Source organism: Eucyclogobius newberryi, unplaced genomic scaffold (genome assembly GCF_026437365.1).
Source record: "Eucyclogobius newberryi isolate DKJ021-1_F unplaced genomic scaffold, fEucNew1.0.hap1 SCAF_3, whole genome shotgun sequence".
In the NCBI taxonomy this organism is placed as follows: Eukaryota; Metazoa; Chordata; class Actinopteri; order Gobiiformes; family Gobiidae; genus Eucyclogobius; species Eucyclogobius newberryi.
In genome coordinates, this window is record NW_027315945.1 from 30,244,697 (window position 1) to 30,265,040 (window position 20,344).

The 20,344-nt window shown below is 43.3% G+C and overlaps 2 protein-coding genes across 3 annotated transcripts in view; one reads left to right on the top strand and one right to left on the bottom strand.

Annotated features, from left to right (window-relative positions):
- Positions 1–20,344, bottom strand: part of rps27.2 (ribosomal protein S27, isoform 2) — a 319,694-nt gene that overhangs the window by 118,124 nt on the left and 181,226 nt on the right. The window lies entirely within an intron of this gene.
- Positions 2,881–17,268, top strand: snx27b (sorting nexin 27b). Of its 2 annotated transcripts, none has more exons than XM_072460667.1 (13): positions 2,881–3,375; positions 8,832–9,063; positions 9,762–9,954; positions 10,491–10,555; positions 10,648–10,752; positions 11,438–11,516; positions 13,062–13,225; positions 13,293–13,382; positions 13,950–14,099; positions 14,603–14,731; positions 14,944–15,003; positions 15,073–15,135; positions 15,224–17,268. In XM_072460667.1, exons 1-13 carry the CDS (start codon positions 3,026–3,028, stop codon positions 15,266–15,268), a joined length of 1,725 nt encoding a protein of 574 aa, XP_072316768.1. In that variant the 5' UTR covers positions 2,881–3,025; the 3' UTR covers positions 15,269–17,268. The 2 variants fall into 2 exon arrangements, with proteins under 2 accessions (XP_072316768.1, XP_072316767.1); XM_072460666.1 differs by having other exon boundaries at positions 2,882–3,375; positions 15,073–15,121.

Here is a 20,344-nt window from a genome sequence, read left to right on the forward strand (position 1 = left end):
ACCCACGCCTGCACCAAGCACGTCCTATATACCCACGCCTGCACCGAGCACGTCCTACATACCCACGCCTGCACCGAGCACGTCCTATATACCCACGCCTGCACCGAGCGCGTCCTACCCTACATACCCACGCCTGCACCGAGCACGTCCTACATACCCACGCCTGCACCAAGCACGTCCTACATACCCACGCCTGCACCAAGCACGTCCTACATACCCACGCCTGCACCAAGCACGTCCTACATACCCACGCCTGCACCGAGCACGTCCTACATACCCACGCCTGCACCGAGCACGTCCTACTCTACATACCCACGCCTGCACCGAGCACGTCCTACATACCCACGCCTGCACCGAGCGCGTTCTACATACCCACGCCTGCACCAAGCACGTCCTACATACCCACGCCTGCACCGAGCACGTCCTACCCTACATACCCACGCCTGCACCGAGCACGTCCTACATACCCACGCCTGCACCAAGCACGTCCTACATACCCACGCCTGCACCAAGCACGTCCTACTCTACATACCCACGCCTGCACCGAGCACGTCCTACATACCCACGCCTGCACCGAGCGCGTCCTACCCTACATACCCACGCCTGCACCAAGCACGTCCTACATACCCACACCTGCACCAAGCACGTCCTACATACCCACGCCTGCACCAAGCACGTCCTACATACCCACGCCTGCACCGAGCGCGTCCTACCCTACATACCCACGCCTGCACCGAGCACGTCCTACATACCCACGCCTGCACCAAGCACATCCTACATACCCACGCCTGCACCAAGCACGTCCTATATACCCACACCTGCACCGAGCGCGTCCTACCCTACATACCCACGCCTGCACCGAGCACGTCCTACATACCCACGCCTGCACCAAGCACATCCTACATACCCACGCCTGCACCAAGCACGTCCTATATACCCACGCCTGCACCGAGCACGTCCTACATACCCACGCCTGCACCGAGCACGTCCTATATACCCACGCCTGCACCGAGCGCGTCCTACCCTACATACCCACGCCTGCACCGAGCACGTCCTACATACCCACGCCTGCACCGAGCACGTCCTACATACCCACGCCTGCACCGAGCACGTCCTACATACCCACGCCTGCACCGAGCACGTCCTACATACCCACGCCTGTACCGAGCACGTCCTACATACCCACGCCTGCACCGAGCACATCCTACATACCCACGCCTGCACCGAGCACGTCCTACATACCCACGTCTGCACCAAGCACGTCCTACATACCCACGCCTGCACCGAGCACGTCCTACTCTACATACCCACGCCTGCACCGAGCACGTCCTACATACCCACGCCTGCACCGAGCGCGTCCTACCCTACATACCCACGCCTGCACCAAGCACGTCCTACATACCCACACCTGCACCAAGCACGTCCTACATACCCACGCCTGCACCAAGCACGTCCTACATACCCACGCCTGCACCGAGCGCGTCCTACCCTACATACCCACGCCTGCACCGAGCACGTCCTACATACCCACGCCTGCACCAAGCACATCCTACATACCCACGCCTGCACCAAGCACGTCCTATATACCCACACCTGCACCGAGCGCGTCCTACCCTACATACCCACGCCTGCACCGAGCACGTCCTACATACCCACGCCTGCACCAAGCACATCCTACATACCCACGCCTGCACCAAGCACGTCCTATATACCCACGCCTGCACCGAGCACGTCCTACATACCCACGCCTGCACCGAGCACGTCCTATATACCCACGCCTGCACCGAGCGCGTCCTACCCTACATACCCACGCCTGCACCGAGCACGTCCTACATACCCACGCCTGCACCGAGCACGTCCTACATACCCACGCCTGCACCGAGCACGTCCTACATACCCACGCCTGCACCGAGCACGTCCTACATACCCACGCCTGCACCGAGCACGTCCTACATACCCACGCCTGCACCGAGCACGTCCTACATACCCACGTCTGCACCAAGCACGTCCTACATACCCACGCCTGCACCAAGCACGTCCTACATACCCACGCCTGCATCAAGCACATCCTACATACTCTTGTCCTGTGTCATCTGGAGTATTGGCCTGGAGCTTCACAAACCACAGGTGCCGTTCAACCAAATGAACATGTTACAAAGTGAGACTCATTTTAATGATCAGATCTACTTTTTTCATGATTGATTCAGAGGCAACTATAAGCCTTTTTTATGGTTGTTTCTTATTTATTTTGAAATGTATTGCTCATTTGATTTATGTAATGACAATTCTTAAAGGACCCCAGGACGTCATGCAGCCATTAAATGTGCAGCTAATGGGGATCCTAATAAAACAATAAAAACAATAAAGCTTTTAACATTTGCGTCTCTTGCACCGCTTCTTCAGGTATAACTTAGTTTTGCTTATTTTGGGTCAATTCTTTGAAAATAACCAATTAGATTTCATCTTTTCCCATTACATAAACTTGAAATAAAAATAAAAATCAGATGACACGTCCAGAAACTTAAATTGACGTTTTCTTAGTTTCCCTGATAGTTTCCCTGAGTTCTTTTTACTTTTTTCACTCTTGAGTAATTCCTTGGCGCACTACTTTATTACATTATTTTGAACTAATTTCACCCTTACTTGAGCATATTTGTTGGACTTTTCTGCACAGTAAAAGTGGGGAAACACCTTTGTAAAAAGTGCAAAAGCTCATTAAATTATGATAGTTATTTTTTTTATAATAATTATAGATTATAACCTGAGTTTTGCAGGTAAACAGCATTGCCCAAAAGAGGCACGCAATTGACGCATGTGATTTTTTTTTATTTTTTGGGGGGGGGGGGGCGGTCTCGGAAATCACCGGGAATCATCGGAAACACTCGGCATGTTTCGTTTCCTCCCGTGAAAGTATCCTCCCTGCCAGACACTACTTTAGCTAGCCGAGCCGACTAGCCTGTTACACTTCTGCGGGACATTCGGCGACACCCGGGGCCTGGCTCGATGCTTTAGTTCCCGCAGAAACATGTCGGACAGCGAGGACCACCAACACCACCACCACCACCACCGGGGCTTCGGTACCGCCGCCGCCGCTGCCGCCCCGGAGCACAGCTGTCAGACTCCCGCGATCACGCCGTCCTCCACCGCCGGCTCCACGGCCACGGTCACCTCCGCCGGCGCCGGGCCGAGGCTGGTGCGGATCGTCAAGTCGGACTCGGGCTACGGCTTCAATGTCCGCGGCCAGGTGAGCGAAGGGGGCCAGCTACGGAGCATCAACGGAGAGCTGTACGCGCCGCTGCAACACGTAAGCGCCGTGCTGCCCGGTGGAGCCGCGGACCGGGCCGGGATATCGAAAGGAGACCGGATACTCGACGTGTAAGTGGATGTTTTTTTGGCCGTTAAGTGCGTTCGTGTGCGCGTGTTGTGTTGTGCCGGGGCTGCAGCGGTTAATTGGAATAAAGACGTGACTAGTCGATAGGGCCGTGGTCGACTAAAGACGTTTGTGCGTCGTTTAGTCGAATAACAAGGGGCGATGTTTAAGTGGCGCTGGCAACATCTTGATATGACTCAAAGTGCAGTCACAAGCTCATAAATAACTGTTTACTTGTGCATTTTAAAAAGGCAGACGTTCATTTGCATTTCACTCTCGAATCTATGTAAAGTTGGAAAAAGAAAATCTGATTTATGGCATTATCAACCGATGAATCGACTAAACGACCAGAGACATGTGAAGAGTTCAATCTCATAAACAGATCAGTTTCCTGTTACCATCTCCTACAGATATTGTCTAGTAACATAATGATGAGTAAAGAAGGCAATATAATATTTTGATTGCAGTAAATACTTTTGAAAAGATTGCTTTACAAGTAAAAGGTTTTTAAATAGTACGTTTTTGTTTTTGCAAACAAACTCTTAATATACATAAAAAAAAATGAATCGTATTTTGATCATCGTTACTGTTGTGTGGACAATACAGACTCTAAAACAGGCCCTAAAACTGTCATATAACAAAGATAATGGCAATATTAAATCAAAATGTCATAAAACAACAAAAAACCATGGAGCATGATACACTTAATTTGTAAACGTTGTCTATTTAGAACCCTGTAGACGCCATAAATCAACCTTTAAGCCTGCTTAGTTTCAAAAATGCATTGAACAAAACTAGTGCACAAATTGAGCACATAATCCCCGAATAGTCCACCTGGTGTCGTGCACATGTTGTCGATCTTAAAATGTACGACTGTTCTGCGCGGCGGCGTGAATTACTCTGCTCTTTTTATTCAAATCAATGAGTGGTCTGTTTTATCCGGGGACAAACACCCGGACGTCATTAGCAGTTCACACCACACTCCTGCAGACACCGGCGCGCTGACTCCCAACAAGTCCTTCCACACACGTCTCCCATGGCAGACGGACCGGCAACGGCAACGGCGACCGTGCTCGTCCGCGATGGGCCCGACGTTACCCCGCGCACCCTGACACGATCAGAGCTCCCCCGGGGGGCGCCGGTTTTGGTGCTGGAGAAGGCTTGACTTTGTTGCTATGGAGAGCTCTGCCGCACAGTGATGCTCCTGTGTGGACCGGGGGGATGCAGAAAGCGGGGTTTCGCCTCCACTCCGGCTCCCATTGGCTTTTGATCAATCCGGCTCGCTCGTCCAATTGGCTGCGCCGCGCTCTGCACAGTCACTGAATGTCCCGCAGTAACCTAGCAGCTGCTTGACCCTGTTATGGCTTTCTCTATGTGAATAATACATGCACTCATTGGCTATTTGGATAATGCTCGAGCTGGAGCTGCACGATAAATCATAAACGACACTAAATCGCAGTTTGAGTTGGTGCAATTATCTAATCACAGGCTGCAATTATTTAGATTAGGGCTGCAACAAGTCAATGGATTAATCATCAACTAATTGATTAATGATGATGATGATAATAGCTGGTCCATACGTAGGTTTCAAAACATGCCATGAGCTGACTCGAATTGAGTCACAATGATGTGGAAACTGTCTACATGTTGTGTACCTGATGAAAACACTCTAGTGCTGCAACTAAGTTAATAGATTAATCACAACTAATCAATTATTCAAGTAATCGTCAAATAATTTAGTAATGGAACAATTGTTATCTGGTCTATATACACAGGTTCCTTAATGTGCCACGAGCTGAATAAAGACGTTTCTCGACCCAAATTCAGCCACAATTGCATGAGAATGACGTGTGTAAATTGAGTGTATTTGATGGAAACACTCTTTTGGCCCTAAATGTGCTCCACCAGGATCCTCAAACGGCTTCTCTTCAGCTTCGTCTGGGTCAAATTTAGTAAAAATATTTTCATCTTGTGACTTTTGCATTCTGAACCACTAAAGGATTAATCAAAAGAATAATCGCCGTGCCGGACTGAGCGATTAGCAAAATGATCGTTAGTTGCGGCCCTAATTTCAATAATAATGTCCTCTCTGGGTTTCAGAATGGTGATAAATTAAGAAGACCGTCGCCGCAGCGATGAACAATTTCAAACACACTATTAGGTATTTGAATGGGGAAAAAGTCCTCATCAAATCCCATGTTGTGCCCGGAGTTTAGAGTCTGATTCATGTGATTCTTCTTTATCAGTTCATGCTTCGGTCTTAATGCTGCTGTTCACAATGTGCTCTTTGAACTGGGGCTGCCAAAAGAATAAAAAATCTGATTAGTATCGAAACAAGAAACTCATTTGAACAAGTATCGATACAAACAAAATACAAAACGTCTCATTAACCGGACAAAATTCAACCTTCCCTGAACAGTTTTCGAATGATCTTGAGCTTTATCAGGAGTGAGACCACACGGCAACATGAAGAAAGTAGGACTGCACAATATGTAGTAAAAATATCATTATCGCAATAACGGAATTATCAATATTGCATGAAAATAATAAATACATTGCTACAGCATAAAATTCTTTATCCGACAGACATGTTTTTTTCACGTAAACTTTAAAACAAATCAGCTTTTAGTCAAAATTGTTCCTGTTTTAGCCTTGTGGTTAAGTCTGTGATGTTTAAACTGAATTAAACTGAACTTATTTGATCCTTTCCTCATATTCATTATTATTGCGTGTTATGCCTATTCCTCAGTTTCGAAATCGAGTTTGAAATTTTAATAATTATAACAATAATACAAAAAATAACACTACATTTATAATAATAATACTGCTTTTTTCTGTCACTCAAAGACGCTTTACAATACAGAACCAGAGTAAAAGGACAACAGAGGTAAATAAAAAAATCAAGGAATTTATTATTATTATTTTATTATATTTGTATTATTATTTTATTATATTTTGTATTAGTTATTATTTTATGATTTTTATAAATTGTATTATTGTGCCAACACTAATTTGAAAACATTCTTACTTTGCAAACATCCATCATACATTTATTAGCAATACTTGTTTATATTGCAAATTCGTGCAGCTCTATTTTAAGCACATGTTTATCACAAATATGCTAATGAGCACTATCGAACTTAAAGGCGCTGCACTGTGTAACTTTTCTGGTCGGTGTCCGCCACCTTGTCTCCATGGAGATGTTATTGCTTTTTGTCGAATGTCCCAAGGTGTGACATTAAACGACTTGCATTTATTCAATTACGGGTGTTTTTTATTGCACAAAAACAAACAAACAAAAAACAGCGGATTTGCCTCTCCACGGGCCCGACCTGTAACTTTGCCAAATGCCATCGCCCGCTTGTCTCTATGGCGATAGATATGTTTATTGCCGTGCTGGAAACGACAAGCAGGTATCTTTTTCGGGACACACGTACAGTACACGTATTATTTACCTTAAGGCACAGTGACATTTTGCGACTAACTCTAAATGTCAGTCGCTGTAAACGTGTAACTTTATAGCGGTAATTTAGCAAACCTTTTACAGTAAGCAGGACGTGTCATCGCAGAAGGGCCAAAGTACCCATTAACAGTAGCTTGAGTTGATGCTCAGCACTTGAAGAAGAGGGCGTGTGACGCTTTTCCAGCGCCGTCAACTACAGGCCGTTAACTACAGGCCGTTTACCATCCCACTGTTATTTGGACCCGACATCCGCCCAGCGCTACATGGAACTACATGGAAGTGCAGCGGAGTACGACCCGTGCACCGCAGTCCAGTTTTAGCCCAGGTCGCCCTTGAAAAAGAGGCTTCTATCTCTCTGTTGTAGTCGTAGTTGTTGTTTTAAACCTGGTTGAAAAAAGGTGACTAAAAACATAAATGCATAAACCTCCATACTAGGGTTATAAAGTATCAAAAATCAGGTGCTAATCAATACTAAAACAAGTATCAAAGTTAGATAGTCATTTTAAAGCGGTATCAATACGAAAAAAATATATAAATGGGACAAAATTAGAACTTTCCTGAGCAGTTTTAGAATGATCTTGAGCTTTTCAGAACTAGTGTAAGATCACATGGTAACATAAAGATAGTGCTATTATTTAGTGCTGAACATTGGCTTGCATTCTATTTTCTATTTATATCGTGGTATCGAAATTTGTATCGACATAAGAGTTTGAAATTTTAGTTTTGCCCTAAAAATACTTAATTAATCCTTAAAATGTATTTGTTGATTGATCATCACATAAATTCTACTTTTGATTACAAAATGTGAACTTTGTGACACTAAAACTGTGGCGTCTGAGGGTTTTTGATTGAGCTTGTTCGGAAAAGGAAGCTCGTCAAAACAATAATAATAATATATTCCTCCTGCAGCATTTTTATTTATTACTGATAAAAGAAAAACACTCATGGCATTTACTATATTAGTGTGTGTAATCCAGGTAAATTCATACAGTTTAGGTTCTCAATCTGTTGATTACTACAGTTACTACCGTACATAAATACTGAAACTTTTTGTTGTGGTAAATTTAAAGGAAGAACATTGAATACCCCGCCTAAGGCCCGAAGTCACTGGGATAGGCTCCAGTCACCCGCGACCCCGAAAGGGAACAATCGGTAGAAAATGGATGGATGGATTCTTATGACCAGAGTGTGACTTGTTATTTGGGGTCTTTGAGGGATTTTTGGAACAATAAATTGAGAAAAAGTGTCTCACAGCGTTTGATGAAGATCTTAAATAGTCTTTACGTATTTTTATCTGGGAACTGATTAACTGAATACAGTAGGTGCATATGACTGGTTGGACGACTCATTGAACTGAAATGCAGTTTAGATAAATATGTTTTGTATTTAGTTAAAAAATGTACAAATTTTTTCCCAGAAAAGCAATTTTTTAAAAGTTTATTATTTTACTTCCTGTTTGTAATTGATGACTTCACGGTAGGAAATCACCCAGCAACCACTGGCCCAAAACTAATCTAATGTCACAGTTTCTTAAATTCTTAAAAATAAACAAATATATGAAAGTACCTTTTTATTTGGTTGAATTTGTGATTAGAGGGTCAAAATATTTGTTTCTTGTGTGTAAATTCTGCATAAACGTTGGATGGAATAAGTGTAGGAAGTAACGGGAAGTGATTTCACTTCCCGTTACTTCCTACAGATTTTTCAAACTTTTCTCCACAAAGAGCTTCTTGACTGGTGAAAAACTATAATTTATATTTGTAACGGGTATAAACGCACCAAATAAAGTCAACATTAGAAAAACATAAAAATCTACGCCCTTTAATCGGTTATTATTGATGTGGTTGTTTTAAACTTTTTACATTCCACATGCTTTTCACTGTGGTTTTCAAACTACAAATGGCAAACAAACTAAACTAAAGCAATTATTATTCCATTATTTCATCATCTATATCACAGAATAGTAACATTAGGCCCGTATTTGTCTCTGTTTGTCAGAAATGGGGTGAACGTGGAAGGAGCGACGCATAAGCAGGTGGTGGAGCTGATCCGGGCTGGAGAGCGAGAGCTGGTGCTGAGGGTCCTGTCGGTGCCGCCACAGGAGGCCGACTGTTTGGACCCCGGGGACGAAGGCTCCGCCCACTCCTGCTACGACTACACCGACAAACAGGCCGTGCCCATTTCTGTGCCCAGCTACAAGCACACCGAGCTCAACCAGGAGAAGTTTGTGGTACGCGCTCGTTTCCGCCTCCTAATTGTTGACGAGTGGAGTCCAAAGTGCTGTGGCGTAGAACGGAATTGGTAAAAGTCTGGTATTATTGAAAAGGCGAGGCAAGTTTGATTTGAAGAGCACAATTCGTACAGAAAGTCTTTGAAAGTGCTTTAAAAGACACATCAAAATCACAATAGAAACAGTTAAAAACATAAATTAGGTGCTGAAAATACCGTATTTTCCGGATTTTTTCATAGTTTTGGCCGGGGTGTGACTTATTCTTGTATATATATATATATACTTATATACTTATACTCCGGAGCAACTTATATGTGATATTATTTGTTATTTTCACACTTTCAACTGCATTTCATACTCCAGTGCAACTTATATATGTTTTCTTTTCTTCTCTATTATGCATTTTTTGGCTGGTGCCACTTAAACTCCGGTGTGACTTATAGTCCGGAAAATACGGTAATGCAAAACGTAGGATTCTTCTGATTACTGAAGTTCTTTTTGCCTTAGAGCCCTGTGTCATCATCAGGCATCTGTATTGTAAAGCGTTATTAAACCTGTTTTTGTATTAGAAAAACTGAACGTTAAATGCAAAATACGGTTGCTTTTTGTTACTCTAACCTCTAACAGTTGTGAATATTATGTTTATATTTTGGCTGAAGTGAAATGATGCGTTCATCATGTTTCTGCTCTGCTCGCAGGTGTATAACGTGTGCATGGCTGGCAGGCAGTTGTGCTCGAAGCGTTACCGGGAGTTTGTCATTTTACACCAGAACCTCAAAAGAGAGTTCGCCACCTTCACCTTCCCTAAACTGCCCGGGAAATGGCCCTTTTCCATGTCGGAGCAGCAGCTGGACGCTCGCCGCAGGGGCCTGGAAGAATACATGGAAAAAGGTGAAGTTTGTGGCTGTTTTGAAGAGCGTTTTACATGTTACATTTATAATTTTAGCAGCTCATATTTCAGTCTTCTTTCAATCGTCAAGGTTCCTGGGCGTTTTGAAAATTCTCTATGCAAGCGATGATCTAAAAAAATATATGTATATACCGGTGTGTGTGTGTGTGTGTGTGTGTGTATATATATGTATTTTTTAAAGAAATCTATTCACAATACTTACTATTTGTGTTTTGTTTTTGTCTTGTATCTGTACACTAGGGATGTCATGATATCAAATGTTAGTTACGATTTAAAAACATTTATTTAACAATTATTATTTTTTAACAATTATTCACGATTATTGAGACCTAAAGAACAATGAAATCTTTAATTATTATTGTTTTATTCCCGTTACTATTCCTCAAGTTTGTGGAAAAAAACTAAACTTCCTGAAAGACGAACAAAAGCCAGATTAAATAAACTTTATTGACATTTAGCTGTATTTTTTGACTATTGCTCTGCGTATTTATTTAATCATAATATGTTTCATTAACAGTTTGTTCCGTCCGAGCCATCGGTGAAAGCGACATCATGCAAGAGTTTCTGTCGGAGTCGGACGAGGTGGGGCAAAAATGATCAGAACGTGGTTGCGCAGCTTTTGCAGATGCAGCACAGTTTTTGAATGATCACACCGCGCGCTTTTCTCACCGCAGAACTCCAACGGCGTCTCGGATGTGGAGCTGAGGATAGCCACGCCGGACAAAGCCACTCTCACGGTCCGAGTGCGGAGGAACGCCACCACGGACCAGGTCTACCGGGTAAAACAGTCGCAAGAGAACTGCCTTTTTTTAAACCTGTCGGCGTCGGGGAGGACACGTTAACCACGGGCGAATGTCACATCGAGCGGTCGCAGACGTTTTGTTGTTTTGTTTGAGACGTGCGCAGCGGAAAGTCAAACTAATCAGCATTTACGAACAAACGGGAAGCAGAAGTACAGATTATTATGAGGGCTTATTCTGTATTTCCACTTTCTTCAAGTTATACAACAGTTGATTTCTGACCTAAGAATTACACAACATAAGTTATTACAAATGTGGCGTGATGATACTTTGAATATACCCAGGAGATGACTTGAATCCACATATTAAAAGGCAATATTTTTTCACTGTATTTGTACTGCAATATACAAATACAGATACATTTGCCACTATGTGTAGCTAGATTGATGTTACGATTTAGATTTCGGAGGGAAATGTTGACTTTTTACTGACCCAAAAGACAAAATATCCTCAGAGTAGTTTAAACGTCTACAAACTTTGCGACGCATGTCATTCTAGCGTCGGTTAGCGAGTACGTTTTTGCAGTATGTTTGTGTGTTAAATCTCCTGACAATTTAAAACGGAAATTAATCATCAAATCACAATTGCGGCGTTTGTCAGAAAACTTGCCACAATCAGACATGTTCCCAAAATGATGTTTCCTCTTCTGCTTTGTGTTTTTTAGGCTGTGGTGAATAAACTTGGCTTGGACAGTTCCGTGGCCAGTTACTTTGCCCTGTTTGAGGTCATCAACCACACCTTCAGTGAGTTTCATTTTCCATGTTTCGCTTGCTAAAGATGGATTCAGTTGTCACGAAAAAGCAGAATATATCGAGAACTATATCGCAAGAACTATTTAGACAAAACTACTTTTATTTGCAGGGCGGTACATGATGTTTCTTTTTCATTGCATTACTCGGCTACATTTAAACATTTAAAATACCTTTATCTGGATCACTTTAATAAAAATCATAAATGTATTTATGCCTTATTCTAATCATTGACAAACCAACTCATCATTTAATAATCATTTCCAGGGTTAGATCAGGGTTAAAGTTAGTGATAATGATTTGTTTATTTGTGTTAATTGATTATCTTTTGTATCTATACTTTATTCTAAAGTGTTCCCAATGTATGTTCTTACTGTTAGTGGGGTCAATTCCACAGATCTGACCTGTAACTTGCCCAGGTGGCTCCGCCTGCTCGTCTCCATGGAGACAGACAGAGGTGTGGGTCACACCTGAATTACTATTGAGACTTGACTTGAACTTGTGAGCCGAAGACTGGTGACTGGACTCGGGACTGGACTCGGGACTGGACTCGGGACTGGACTCGGGACTGGACTCGGGACTTGACTCTCGGGACTCGACTCGACTCTCGGGACCGGACTCTCGGGACTTGACTCTCGGGACCGGACTCTCTGGACCTGACTCCTCTCAGGACCCGACTCCTCTCGGGACCCGACTCCTCTCGGGACCCGACTCCTCTCGGGACCTGACTCCTCTCTCGACCTGACTCCTCTCTCGACCTGACTCCTCTCTCGACCTGACTCCTCTCTCGGGACCTGACTCCTCTCGGGACCCGACTCCACTCGGGACCCGACTCCACTCGGGACCCGACTCCACTCGGGACCCGACTCCTCTCGGGACCTGACTCCTCTCGGGACCGGACTCTCTGGACCTGACTCCTCTCGGGACCGGACTCTCTGGACCTGACTCCTCTCGGGACCCGACTCCTCTCGGGACCGGACTCTCTGGACCTGACTCCTCTCGGGACCCGACTCCTCTCGGGACCGGACTCTCTGGACCTGACTCCTCTCTGGACCTGACTCCTCTCGGGACCTGACTCCTCTCTGGACCTGACTCCTCTCGGGACCGGACTCTCTGGACCTGACTCCTCTCGGGACCTGACTCCTCTCGGGACCGGACTCCTCTCGGGACCGGACTCCTCTCGGGACCCGACTCCTCTCGGGACCGGACTCTCGGGACCTGACTCCTCTCGGGACCTGACTCCTCTCGGGACCCGACTCCTCTCGGGACCCGACTCCTCTCGGGACCTGACTCCTCTCGGGACCTGACTCCTCTCGGGACCTGACTCCTCTCGGGACCTGACTCCTCTCGGGACTCAGGACTCGACTCTCGGGACTCAGGACTCGACTCTCGGGACTCGACTCTCGGGACTCGACTCGGGACTTGACTTTCGGGACTTGACTCTGGAGATGGCTTTAATGTCATACTGTGGTGCACTCCAATCTAAAACGATCGTATTTATTTCCTTTTTCTAATATAATAATTCCTGCCTCTTTCTAGTGCGTAAACTTGCCCCGAACGAGTTCCCCCACAAACTGTATGTTCAAAACTACACGTCGGCTATCCCAGGGACCTGCCTCACGCTGAGGAAGTGGCTCTTCACCACGGAGGAAGAAATCCTGCTCAGCGACAATCAACTCGTTCTGTCTTACTTCTACCATCAGGTCAGTGTTCAGTCTGCCGCTTCCCTGTCCAATCCTGCACGTTCTAATCCTGTGTTTCTTTCTGCAGGCCGTGGAGGATGTCACCAAAGGTTTTATAAAAGCTGAGCAGAAGTCGTATCAGCTCCAGAAGCTTGAGGAGCAACAGAAGATGTCTATGGTATTTAACCCTCTTCTCGTAGAAGTGCACACAATGACACGTTTCAGTGCGACATGTTGCTGCAGAAAACATCGCCATAAACAAACTGAAGATGAAATGTCAAGTTGAATCCTTAAAGTCCTAAACCTATTTGACCACAATACATGCAATACAATAATAAACCTGAAGCGTAATAACACAAAACATCAAAGACAAATATGTTTTATCATCTCTATTTGCCATATCTATCTTAATGATTCAACAATGCACTAGAATTTAAACTGGACACTAATGTAGGTATGAAAAAAAGACATAAAACGTTTGATTATGAAACTTTCCTGAATAGTTTTAAGGATCTAGATGTCATAGTAACAGCATAAACAGGTGACCAGGTGATCATGTTAAAGAAACTGCTGTTATTTTGCATTTTTACTAATTTTTACCATCATCTGCGTGTCTTTCCTCAGTATTGAAGCTGACACTATTACACAAATACCGTGTGACTCGTAAATAAAAGCACGTACAATAAATACAGAGCCCGTTTTATTTATGTTGACGCTCTTATTATGCTCTTTGTGTTCTTTTTAGTATTTGAATTTGCTGAGGAGCTGCGAAGGCTACAATGAGATTTTATTTCCTCACTGTCCGTGTGACTCTCGACGCAAAGGCCACGTGATCACGGCCATCAGCATTCACCACTTCAAGCTGCACGCATGCACTGAAGAGGGCGCTCTCGAGGCAAGAACAACAGGCTGTTTTGTACCAAGACTTCATCTGCAAAAACGGATAAATGTCATTTGAGAAACATGTCAAAGACTCACAGTTTAGGCTTTGTCTCGCAGTGATTTTTAACGTCAAATTAATTTTAGTGCAAGAAAAATATTCCATCTCTTTCCCTTTTTATAATATTTGTAGAAGTTTGTATCAAGAACAACGGATATATGTGTTTTTGCAAATTAACTCTTTGTATAACTGTATTTTGAGCCGTCTTTGGTCTTTACATAACATTTCCGTGCGTCCTATACATTTTGTTTAGACAATAGTGGCACAAATATTGTTTTTACTTTATTATTTATGTAGTATAATGTCACTTTTTCAATACAGTTACCGCACTTGCATGTGGTTTTGTTATGCCAGTGTTTGGTCAGACTTACTTGACATGTTTTTAGACTCATAATGCCCTCATAATCAGACACTTCTGTTACACACTGGTTTGTACATGTTTGTGGTGTGTTTTTCAGAACCAGGTGATTTCCTTTGAGTGGGGGGAGATGCAGAGGTGGGACACAGACGAGGAGGGCATGGCCTTCTGCTTTGAATACGCTCGAGGAGAGAAGAAGCCGCGCTGGGTCAAGATATTCACTCCATATGTGAGTCTTTTATGAGATGTTGTTGTTTAGTTTGGTTTCCTCTTGAAATGCCATAAAGTGTTCTTGACATTTTCACTCTTATTCAACTCTGTGAACAGTTTAGCGTTGAAGAAATATCAAAAGAGAAAATCAACATTTCTTTTCACTCGATAAAATGCGTGTTTTAGTAATTAATGATAGTTTGTTTCTGTTGTCCTTTGTCTCATGTTTAGTTTAACTACATGCACGAGTGCTTTGAGAGGGTTTTCTGTGAGTTGAAATGGAGAAAAGAGGTAAAGTCATTTTAAACCATTTAAATGTCAACAACAAATCAAATATTAAGAGCTGTTGTGTTTGTGCAGGTGGAAGAAGACGCTGTGGACAAGGACAATAAGAACTACAGTAAAGACGGTATGTGTGGCAAGGTAAGGCTCTGCCTGCCTTTGTCCTCGCTCTGTTTCACCTGTTTGTCCATGTGTTCAGTCGCTCTCTTCACTGTTTGTTGCTTTGCAGAATATTTTCCAGCTGCTGAGACACAAAGGGGCTGGAGGCACTTAGGAGCAGAGATTGTTACCTGATAGCGAAACCAACAGCGCTCTGCCTTTGGACTTCAGAGACACTGGACTCTAAACCATGTCATAAACTAGAATCCAAGAAGTAAACTTGAATTGATCAAGTAATCAACAGAAGAACAGCAGCATAAAACAACACAACACAAAGAAGCAGAAGTCTAGATCATTATGCATCCGAGTTTACCCAGAAGGAGCGTGCCATGGCTCAAACGTGAGTGAAAGACGTCTGCAGAAGGATCACACACACTCTGGAGTCCGATCACATGCACTCTGCCGCTTGATGCTAATGCGCATGAAAAATACTCCAGGACCAGAGGGACATGGAGGACGGTACCGTCGATGCAGTTTCTGTTTTTCACCGCTTTGTTCTATGTTTTTGCAAAAATGAATTAAAATGAAGCTCTTCGTTCGTGCCACATGTGCAGTTTAAAACATGTACATTGGAGTATGTATTCGAACACCGCGCTGGATGCCGGCCTGGACGTGATTATCTCTCCATCTTGTATGCATTTTTGACCACAGTATTAGCTCCGTGAAGTCGCTGTAAGATGTGCGATGGCAAAAGATGTTGAAAAAGCCGCCCAACAGCAGAGGTCGTTCTCCCTCTGTCTGTTCCGGGCGCATCCCTGATTACTCTGTTTCTAAGCGTTCCTGGATTTACAGTCGCCTTGTAATTTAACAGGCCTTTTCCATGCACTCGCTCTCTATAATTGTATGCAGTCAGCTATATTTACTAACTCACTCAGGCCGACGCTCGGGTTCCTTCCAGGACACCAATAAATATAGATTATTCTCCTTGCAAAAGCAGCCTGTCAGAAAGGCCAGTTTCATTAAGATTGCTGGGTTTATGTCTGCGTTATGAACTTATTCCATGGCATTAAAGCTGGTCACCATGACGATCTCTATGCGACGTGATGAAGTAGAGTATGTGTTGGTGCTGACCTCGTTTTCAGGATTAAGGATTAATCGGAATAATCACGACTAATAAACGTATCCATAACTATTCAAGCAGTTTTTATACAATTGTTATTTGGATTTACAGAAAGATGTTGAATTACAAAGAAAGCTGCAGTATTGATTCAAAATTGCAAAAAAGATTGTATAATTTCTAGTTTCACCCACTAAATTTGTGAATATTCTCTGCATACATTTACTTTTTTATCTGGTTTAAAATGTACAACAGACTTAATATAGAAAATAAATTACTAGTTGACTACTTTCACACCGGGAATTGTTTGTTGCAGCACTATAGTAAAGGAACAAATGCCAAGAATGAGAAAAACTAAATAGAATGGTATTAAGTGTGCGCAAAAATACTTATGCGAGTTGAAAGTGCGTAAACCACTCACAATTATAAAAGCGTTTAGTATAAAATGACCCCAAAAAATCTACTTAAACTCAAAAAAAAGTTAATCCTGTATCGAAGTCGAGGGCCACATCACATTTTCTCCCATACAGTTTTTGACAAAGTTGATATTTTTTCCTGCAGAACATTTGCACAGTGCAGCACAAAAGGTTCAAACGCTGCTGTGGTTAATAACCCGACCAGTATGAGCCGGAATAGAATTGCACTGCGACGTGAAGTGTCAAAAAGTAAGTGCATTTGTCTCTCGTGTTTCGTACGACCAGAAAAGTCCCAATTCGATATCAAAGGTGTGGACGCAACTGCACAAAAGCCCGTGATTAATGAGGTTCAACACGCCTCGGTGCACAAAGCCGTTTTAATTGAAAGTGCTGAGGGGCTGAACGTGCGAGCCTACATTTCCCAGGATTCTCCTCTGTCCAGTGGAGCGTGCGGACGCTCGATCGTCTGCCAGCGTCTGACCCGGTCTCGTCCCGTTCTCGCTCAGCTTCTACCATTGTTGGAACCTGTGTGTATTATTTATGTTTTACGGCGGTGAAATGGAGCGTTGCATTGCTTTTTGTTATTGATATTTGACTGATTATGGATTGTCATATTCTTATAAATAAATACATTTATGGCCAGTGTTTTAAGTTTGGATTTTTTTTCTCATGTTCTAGAATGGGATTTGTGTTTCTGTTTTCTGTCATATGAGCATTTTGACAGCTTTCCATTCAAACTAATTAACCATAACAGAATACATGCATTTCTGAAATATTCTTAAGGAAATCTCACAAATGTTAAGGCGGATTGTGCTCATTTACCTGAGCAACGTTTTGAACAAAATTAACTTCTTTGAGGAGTTTTCAGACCGTACATTTACTGCTTGGGTAATATATTTGACCAGCGGTGCTTAAGCTACTCAATTAAGACCAACCAATACTTCAAAATAACATGAATCAACTGGAAAACGATGCAGTTCAAGTCCTCAAGTATGTGCAATTTGCAGTTGAAGTGTAGATCATGTATTAATCATATCTGAAGGGCAGATTAGATGGCAGATACTGGAGGTGGTCAGGACAAGGCCGAAGAGTAGACGGGGACGATGGCCAGACGGGGAGGAGGTGAAGGGAGGCAGGGACGCTCTCGAGGTGGGTGGAGGTAGGTGGAGGCCACACTTAGATCTTCCAAGCTGAATCTAATCGGAGCTCCATCTCTAAGTGCAGTATATTAGACCTTGTAGTAACCGATAATGTAATAACAGTCAATTATGTGACAATTTTGGAAGATCTTAACTGTAATAACTTTAGTGAGACGTTAAAGTCATCTACATTAAGGCCTGACGTCACGACGCAAGGTCAAAAGTCAAATCTAAATAATTTAACCCTGTTTTAACAACATTACACAGCATTATCGGTTGCTACAGACTTTGTGAAGTTCCCTGTGTGTGTGTGTGTGTGTGTGTGTGTGTTTGTGTGTGTGTTTGTGTTTGTGTGTTTATAGCTCTTTCTTCATCCTGGGCATCTTCCTTCTTCTGTAATGAGTTCTGGGAGACAATTATCCACTGCCTCGTCAAATGACTGTCTCCTATTGATTTACGCTGAACATCAAGAACGGGCGATTCATCAGAAGTGACTGATCCTGAGCGAGGACATTATCTGAGAACATCTGGGTCTGAAAGGCCAAATTAAACCGCTTTAAGTTACACGATGAGCACTTTACTTTGCAGCAGGACTAGATAATAGTATAGCATGTAGTATGTATTCCTGTGTTATTAAATACAATGGGTTTATTGCAGTCTTTAGAGTTTATCTCATTACCATATCAAAAAGTATGACGTACCATGGCATTATTTATTACTGGTATTTAACTTTTATTTGCCACCCGATTGTCAGGTGGTTACTATACTGCTACATAAAGTACTTTAGGGCATATACTAGAAAATATGAAGTGACTGATCATAACTTGAGTATTGGCATTTAGTTGACGTAAAACTACACTAATTGCACTATTAATGCATTTTCAATACTACTTTTACAAAAAATAGGACAAAAAATACCATTCAACATTGTATTTAACAGAAATAAAACGTCCTCATAAAGAAATATTACTTAGGCAGCTCAATTATAAGAAAGAAATCATCAAGACCCAATCATAATTATTAATGGACTGTTATATAATAATTTATTGGTCATATCTAGCAAGTCAAGCCTTTTAAAACGTCGTAGATTTGAGTGGATTTGCTCCATGATGCGGTGATGAGGTCAGACTGATCACCCATATCATTTGGAAAAGAACATTATTTTGTCATTTTCCGACTATATCATATTTGTAACTGATTGGAGCAATTAACATGATATAATCGCAGTTAAATTGGATGCTTAGGAAAAATGTTCAATCTGCAACAAATTATCATCATTGCTCTGAACTCCTAATAGTCTTTTTCTTATCGTTTTACGTGATCAAATTGAATAGCAAGAGGAAGCCAGACAGAGCAGTGTGTGTGTGTGCGTGTGTGTGTATGTGTGTCTGTGTGTGTGTGTGTAACCGTGAAGGTGTGTGGGTGTGTGTGTGTGTGGGTGTGTAACCGTGAAGGTGTGTGTGTGCGTGCGTGCGTGTGTGTGTAACCGTGAAGGTGTGTGTGTGCGTGTGTGCGTGTGTGTGTATGTGTGTATGTATGCGTGTGTGTGTGTGTGTGTGGTGTGTGTGTGTGTGTGCGGTGTGTGTGTGTGTACGCGTGAAGGTGTGTGTGTGTGTGTGTGTGTGTGTGTATGCGTGAAGGTGTGTGTGTGTGTGTGTGTGTGTGTGGTGTGTGTGTGTGTGTGTGTATAACAGTGAAGGTGTGTGGGTGTGTGTGTGTGTGTTTGTGTGTGTGTGTGTGTGTGTGGTGTGTGTGTAAGCGTTTATGCGTGTGTGTGTGTGTGTGTGGTGTGTGTGTGTGTGTGTGAGTGTGTGTGTGTGTGTGTGTGTGTGGTGTGTGTGTGTGTGTGTGGTGTGTGTGTGTGTGTGTGTGTGAGTGTGAGTGTGTGTGTGTGTGTGTGTGTGTGTGTGTGTGTGGTGTGTGTGTGTGTGTGTGGTGTGTGTGTGTGCGTGTACAGAGCAGTGCTGCATTGGGACTGCAGCATGGCCCGATAAAGCTCTCAAGACTCTATGACACTGACATATTGGGCTGAAAGGTTAACCGCAATGGAACAAAAAAGGGTAAAAAGCAGTGCAAAAGCTGCAATTATTCACGCAATAATGTCTCTTACATAAAACATGATTAATAAAACCTACCGTAGCCATGTTGTTCAAACACATGGACCTATGTTTAGCGCTCTGATGCGATTCCTGTAGATAACATAGACTCACGGAAGATTTGTGAAGATCTACATAAGTTTAAATCTAATTGTGATGATCTTTTTTCTTGTTTCAAGTCTTATTTCTGGGTTTCAGACGATACAGTATCACAAAACAAAGGCCAATAACCTGTCATAGAAATGGGAAACATGGTCTAGAATGGGTAAACAGGCAGCATATTGCCTAAACCCACACAAATCCCTCTCCACCGCTCTAAAACCGTCCTGCTCTGGTGCTTGTCCCCAGTCCAGCTCCATCCCGCCCACTTAGGTCTGTTGACAGAGGGCAGATGGAAGAGGGTCCTGCTACAAAACCAGGGGAAGCCTGAGATTTATCACCTGCGCCGTTATGCCTCCCTCAGCAGCTTCTACGGGACAAACA

Bases quoted from the DNA above. Each gene is read 5' to 3' on its own strand.
- snx27b (XM_072460666.1), top strand. From the start codon at position 3,026: ATGTCGGACAGCGAGGACCACCAACACCACCACCACCACCACCGGGGC. The intron at 9,955-10,490 runs GTGAAGTTTGTG...TTTCATTAACAG, and splicing joins GGAAGAATACATGGAAAAAG to TTTGTTCCGTCCGAGCCATC. The intron at 11,517-13,061 runs GTGAGTTTCATT...GCCTCTTTCTAG, and splicing joins GGTCATCAACCACACCTTCA to TGCGTAAACTTGCCCCGAAC.